At 40.2% G+C, this 6,000-nt stretch overlaps 1 protein-coding gene across 2 annotated transcripts in view; it reads right to left on the bottom strand.

Annotated features, from left to right (window-relative positions):
* Window positions 1-1,670: 1,670 nt before the first annotated feature.
* LOC143930085 (dual specificity protein phosphatase 13A-like) overlaps window positions 1,671-6,000 on the bottom strand; it is a 190,289-nt gene continuing 185,959 nt past the window's right edge. For both annotated transcript variants that reach the window (XM_077454032.1, XM_077454031.1), the window contains 2 exons: window positions 5,135-5,352; window positions 1,671-2,049 (listed from right to left, as the gene is read on the bottom strand). In XM_077454032.1, the coding sequence (XP_077310158.1) occupies window positions 1,832-2,049; window positions 5,135-5,352 (436 nt within the window). In that variant the 3' untranslated portion in view covers window positions 1,671-1,831. The remainder of the gene's footprint in view (window positions 2,050-5,134; window positions 5,353-6,000) is intronic.

The following is a 6,000-nucleotide window of genomic DNA, read 5'->3' as shown; positions in this document are numbered from 1 at the left end:
GTGGTAAAAATGCACTTGTGGGTTTAACCAATCAATTTTTTTTGTAGAATTCTCCCTTAAGAGGGGCGTGGCAGGGTGTGTGTCCTATGACTACATACTTTTGCTAATAGGTGTCCCTCGTTCCCATCTCAGAAAGTTGGGAGGTATGTGGTAGTCAATCAGCTTCTAACTTCAGCTTGTTCAATTAAGCTTTGACATGAAAAAAAATTCTAGTGGCACCACAGTTTGAAGGTAGTGCCAACAATGGGCTGTGCATTCCCGGAACAGTCAGAAAGAGACTTTTGCCATTAAATGGTTTGGGAGGAGTTGCAGCACTTGAAGCTGGGCTAAACTCACAATCAGAAGCTGGACATTGGAGAGTTTAGAGTGGAGCTTTTATTTATGGTCCAGTATCAGGTGAAGGAAACCTAGTATGTAGTTACTGCTGGAGATGATTGTTGTTGGTAATGACCGATGTTTGCGTCTATACTTTACAGTCTGTGGTGTGGCCTGCTTACCTTCTGCTGGTGCCATTAAAGTGTGGTGCTACTGCCCAATATTTTACCCACCCACCCTGTCTTGGAAGAAAAGTATATAAGGCATTGTCAGGACTGGAGTAGTCATATTATCCTAAGTGGTAAACATAACTAAAAGTGTTCTACTTACATATAAATACAAAGATTTTTTTGCATTCCTTATTGTCCTTTTTGATTTTAATTGCAGTATCTCTGCTTCTTTAAACACCTTAACTCTGCTTCACTCATTGGATTCCGTACGTTTAGTCATGCTCTCCTATGGCCTTATCATTTGATTTTATGTAAGTACATTTCTATAATAATTTAATAGGTAGAGAAAACTCCCATTAGTAAAATAACATTTTATTCTAATATTGTAGGATTTTATTCCTTGTGTTGCAATATTTGAAACATGTACATCATTTTTTGCTTCCTGATAATTATTTATAATATATATATATATATATATATATATATATATATATTTCAGATTTCCTTTTTTTAGCTGGACTTTTAGCCCTCTACGGTCTACTGGTGGCATTTGACCTGTGGGGCTAATAAATAGCTGTATATCAACTGGCAGTGATTTGAAGTGGGTAGCGTGGTACGGGGTAAGGAATGTTCGCTATCTAAAACGGTGCTTTCTCTCAATATGTCTTTTTCTTCTTACGTTTATATTGATTGTAATTTTTGTACATTTCTTACAAATCTAGAGAGTTTACTGTTTGAATATTCGCACATCCCCTGAGGAAGCATTTCTGCGAAACATGTCGGGATAATGTGTAACAATATATTTTCATTCAGTGTATTTCTTGACCATCTAGACCACCACTGCACCGCATTGTATTGTACTGCTGTTGTTTTTTATATATATTATATTTTGACTTTGAGTCTAATAAAAATTCACATAATTGTGTATTACAATTAGTTTTTTTGTTTTTTTCCTGCTAATAAGCACCGTCAAAATCCCTGTGACCTCTTTAATTATCATATGTTCTACGTACATGTTGCTTAGCATGCATACACTTAACATAAAAAAAAATATATATATAATGTTTGGTTCGCCTAAATTGTTTCAGTGGAACATCAATTTACAGGAAGCAGAAAATTCTTGATATTTTATATAAAACGTCTCTTTGTATTAATACAGAGACAAATCAAAACTTTCTTACAGGATGGCATGAAATAACTTTATTCAGAAATAAAAAGGAATATCATATGCAAGACAATGATTACATTATAAGTAGCCTACATTTAACAGCCATCTGTTTTTATGTTGTTGTGAACTGTATAGATGAACTGTAAAATTTCTAGCAAAATAATATTTTTATTCCCCTTTAATTTATGCTCTGAACTTCATTCTTCCTAGCCTGGTGCAGCTCTTTCTCCAGGTGTAATAGCTGTTGAAGGAAACCTGCGTTTGGGAAGATCCAGCGATTTTCTTGTACTTTCTCTATGGCTTGTGTCAGGGAAAGCTGATGATGAATCATTAGGTAAGCAAGAACCAAAGAGGCTGACCTGCTGATACCAACAACACAGTGTACCAGAACCCTGGCTGAGAGAGAGCACATTTTATTAGTAAAACAGGATATATGTAAATTTAAATTGTCACAGAAAATGTTGTATACTTATAAAGTATGTGAGGTCATACAGTACACTCATACAATGAATAAACTATTCTATAGATTTACTTTTTCATGTAACTTTTTTAATGTAATTGCTCCACAGTGTTTGCGGCTATAGATGTCAGTAAAATCGTCTTTTACTTTTTGATAAGAATATGCAATTTTCTAAATGTCATTATATTGGCCACAGTTCTATTTTTAAAGTAAATCCCTTCCATGTGTGCCTTGGTGTAAAGGCTAGTTATAAATTGGGGTGGTTGTCATCTTTTTGTATAGCTTGCTCGCTGGATTTGGTGTGGGGACACATTGGATGCCTTCAGCTGGGCATCCAGTGTGTCCCTGTGCCTTTAAGGAAGAGTGGGCCCCCTCTAGACTAGAGGGCTCCAAACTTTTTAAACAAAAGGCCAGTTTATTATTCTCCAGACTTTTTTGGGACAGACTGTGACTAGTGGAAGTAAAAAAAAGTCAGTTGGAGTAAATGATAGCCCATCTTTGGTTTAATGCCCCATACACATGGGCCAAATGAGGGGCGGCATCCAGGGGCGTAACTATAAGGGGTGCAGCAGTCGCGACCGCAACTGGGCCCTGTGCTGCAGGGGGCCCATGCAGCCCCCTCTACATATGGCCGGCAGCAGCATAGGCAGCTAGGGGTACCAGTGCACCATGCACACGGGTGGCTGGAGGTGGAGGGTGACTAGCAGAGCTTCATGCTCAACTATCGCACTGGCTGCTCTTTAGTTGTGCATTCCCCGCATGACCTGTGTCCTAGGCTGGCTCCTCAGAGTACCCCTCTCCTGCTCCATGCATTGCCGCTCAGTCCGATGTCTGTTCTCCCCAGCCAGAGTCCGTACCCCAAAAAGGACCTCATCTCTTCGGGGGATGGGGACCCCATCCTGCCTAGGGACAGTCCCCCAATGGGGCACCTAAAAATAAAAGAATAAAAAAAAAAAAAAAACTACTGATGCCAGTGGTGGAACTACAGGGCTCACAAAGGTCATACCTGTGACCACGCCCGGGAAGTTCCACCGCCGGACTCGGAGGGAAGGGCCCTGGCTTGGGCGCAGGGGGGCCCTTCATGGTTTCTTGCATCGGGGCCCTGAAGGTTCTAGTTACGCCACTGGCGGCATCGGTTGGTTCAATAGAAACTGGCCAATATTCGACCCGTGTGTACGCTATTTGGCCGGCTTCTGTTGAAGGGGCATGACCGGAAAAGGTCTGCCGACTGGCTCCCGCCCATGGATCAGCCAATGGCTGACTAAAGTGTTCTGGCAGGGGGCATCACTGTATTAACAACAGATTGTTAAGCCCGCTGGTTTGAACGGGAAAAAAAAACAGCAGTGTGTGCTAGGCATTAGGGGGAGGAATAGTACCCTATTGTTGGTGTCAGTGGAAGGAACAGTGTCCCATTGTTAGTTTCAGTGTGAGGAATAGCGTCAGATTGTTGGTGTCAGTGACAAGAATTATGCCCCATTGTTGGTGTCAGTTAGTGCCCCAAGGGCGGAAAAAACGAAAGCAAAGGGCTGTATCTGGCCCCCAGGCCACAGTTTTGAGACCACTGCTCTAGGCAAATCTGCCCTTAATTTATCCACTGCTATATGTGCTCCTACTTGGAAACTCTCAAATATAGAGTTAGGTCCGTAGTATACAGAGGATGTACACCTGTCTGCAAAAAAAAGCTAGTTATAAATTGGGGAAGTTTTCATCTAGTTCCCATCTATTTACACTACATTTTTTTTAACAGAAGGACTATTCACACTTTAAAGTCAACCTATAATTTACTTACGCAAGACAAGAATCAGGCTTTGGCTTCTTGTATTTATGGTCCGGGGACACACTGGGCACCTTCGCTGCCATTGTGCTCTTGCTGGGTGTCCAGTGTGCTCCTGTTTTTTAAGGGGGCTTGGGCAGTCTCCAGGCTCACCTGTCCACATCTATCCATTCCACTGTGGAGACACTTATAAATTTGTAGTGTTAGGACTGCAAGCAACGCAGGGTGCCGTGACGAGGCCTTGCAGCTTACACATGCGTTTGCAAATTTGTACTAACTAAACCCCTACTTTTAACAGGCGGTTAGACAGGTTAATTTGGTTGGTCATCAGACTGGTTGGTGAGTTGAGCTATGGAATTGTCTTTGTTTTATAAGAATCAGGCTTTGGCTCCTTGAAGATTGAGGTTCTAGTGGTATCTTAATCCTTGTATTTCAAGACAGGGTAGCTAGAAAGGTTCCTGTGTATATGCTTCAGTCATTCAGTCTCTTACCACATTTCTTGTGGGGGATAGTCTCAGTTACTTCCTCTAGGAAGCCAGGGTGCAGCATCTATAGAATATCGCCCAGGAGCAGATACACCTGCTATTTTCCATCCCTAGGCCCTAGGCCTTGGGAGAAAGACATACCTTTAACAGGACAGAATGCCATATTGGAAAAAGAAAAGGAAGTGTTCCAAATATATCAGTTCTCCAGCACACATTACCAGCTCCCCAAAGCCTAATGAATGGTCATTAACATTCATAACATAGAATAACACCTCTCTAGCACACCCTGTTGATTTTTGCTCAAATAGCAAGTGACAGTGGAAATATACTCTATACTTAGGGATCACTCCTGCTGAGGTAGAGGTAGGCTGATTGCAGCCCACTATTTTCTACAGAATTTTATAAATATATATATTTTTAAACATCCCTCTGTAGGCAGCTTCATCCTTGGAAACCATTGCGAAATGATCCTACCATCACTACAGGGATCTATCTTTCCTTAAAATATGTGTATTGTAAAGAGCTCTTACATTTGTACAGCCTGCTATATATTTTTACTTATAATTGACTATAAACTGAATTCACAAATCAGGATAAAGGTTCTTATTTTCAAAAATGCAATATTTAAAGCATATTCTGCCTATTAGTTACTCCATTCAGCATTATTTCTGACAAAATATCAGCAATGTCACTGATGTTGACAATACAACATTATAATGATTTGTTAATTGAAAGATAAAATTACATATTTACATATTTTACCTCCAAGGGTGTTCAGTGCTTCGTGAATAAATTCTGAAGCAGAATAAAAGTATTGACTGATGTCAAAATCTGGAAGATCATTGGCTGGAACCCCATGGTATGTTATGCTGGAACCATAAAATTCAGGGCTGCCGTCAGAGTGCATCCGCCCATGAGCTGCATTCAGGACATGTGTAATGCCCAATTTCCACAGCTCATATCGATTATTGGCAAAACAACTGTTGGAGCAAAATAAAGAGAGAAAAAAAGGTAACTTTTTTGTTTCAGCTACATTGAATAATGATTTTAAAATGCAAAACAAATATTGTCTAAATAAAAGATACATATCCGTTTGCACTTGAATCCTTTTCTGCATATACTTCTTCCAAATCTGTGCAGTGACCTGGCATAAACCAGCTCCTGCATGTTGCCTCTGTGCAGGAGTTTTTTGTAATAAAGAGCAGTCATTCTACTTGTACAAGTTGACTGGTCTTGTATCGGCCCCGTGTAGTTTTTTGTTTTGCAGGCAGCTTGAAGTGAAAGGACCAGTGCAACACAATGGTAATACCACCCCTTTTTTACAAAGTATTTTTTATATTTTTATATTATTTAATTTTTAATTATTTTTTACACAGTCTCTTTAATTTGTTCCAATCTGAAGATGTACAAAGGATGGGAAGTGGATAAGGTAAAAAGTAAATTAGAATTTAGTCTTCCTGCACACAGGCCATTTGAAAAAACAAGTTTCAAAGCCAGTACTGCCAGGAAAAAGCAGAATTAAAACGCGCTTTTAGAAGCCTTTTGAAGTCAGAGGGAGAAGACCTCAGCAGAGGGAGAAGACATCAGCGGAGGGAGAAGACATCAGCAGAGGGAGAAGACATCAGTGG

The sequence above is a fragment of the Lithobates pipiens genome, unplaced genomic scaffold, assembly GCF_037356315.1.
Source record: "Lithobates pipiens isolate NorthernLeopardFrog02 unplaced genomic scaffold, aLitPip1_a1.2 Scaffold_25, whole genome shotgun sequence".
Lineage (NCBI taxonomy): Eukaryota > Metazoa > Chordata > Amphibia > Anura > Ranidae > Lithobates > Lithobates pipiens.
The sequence above is the reverse complement of the archived record's forward strand: the minus strand, read 5'-3'. Positions and strand labels throughout refer to the sequence as shown.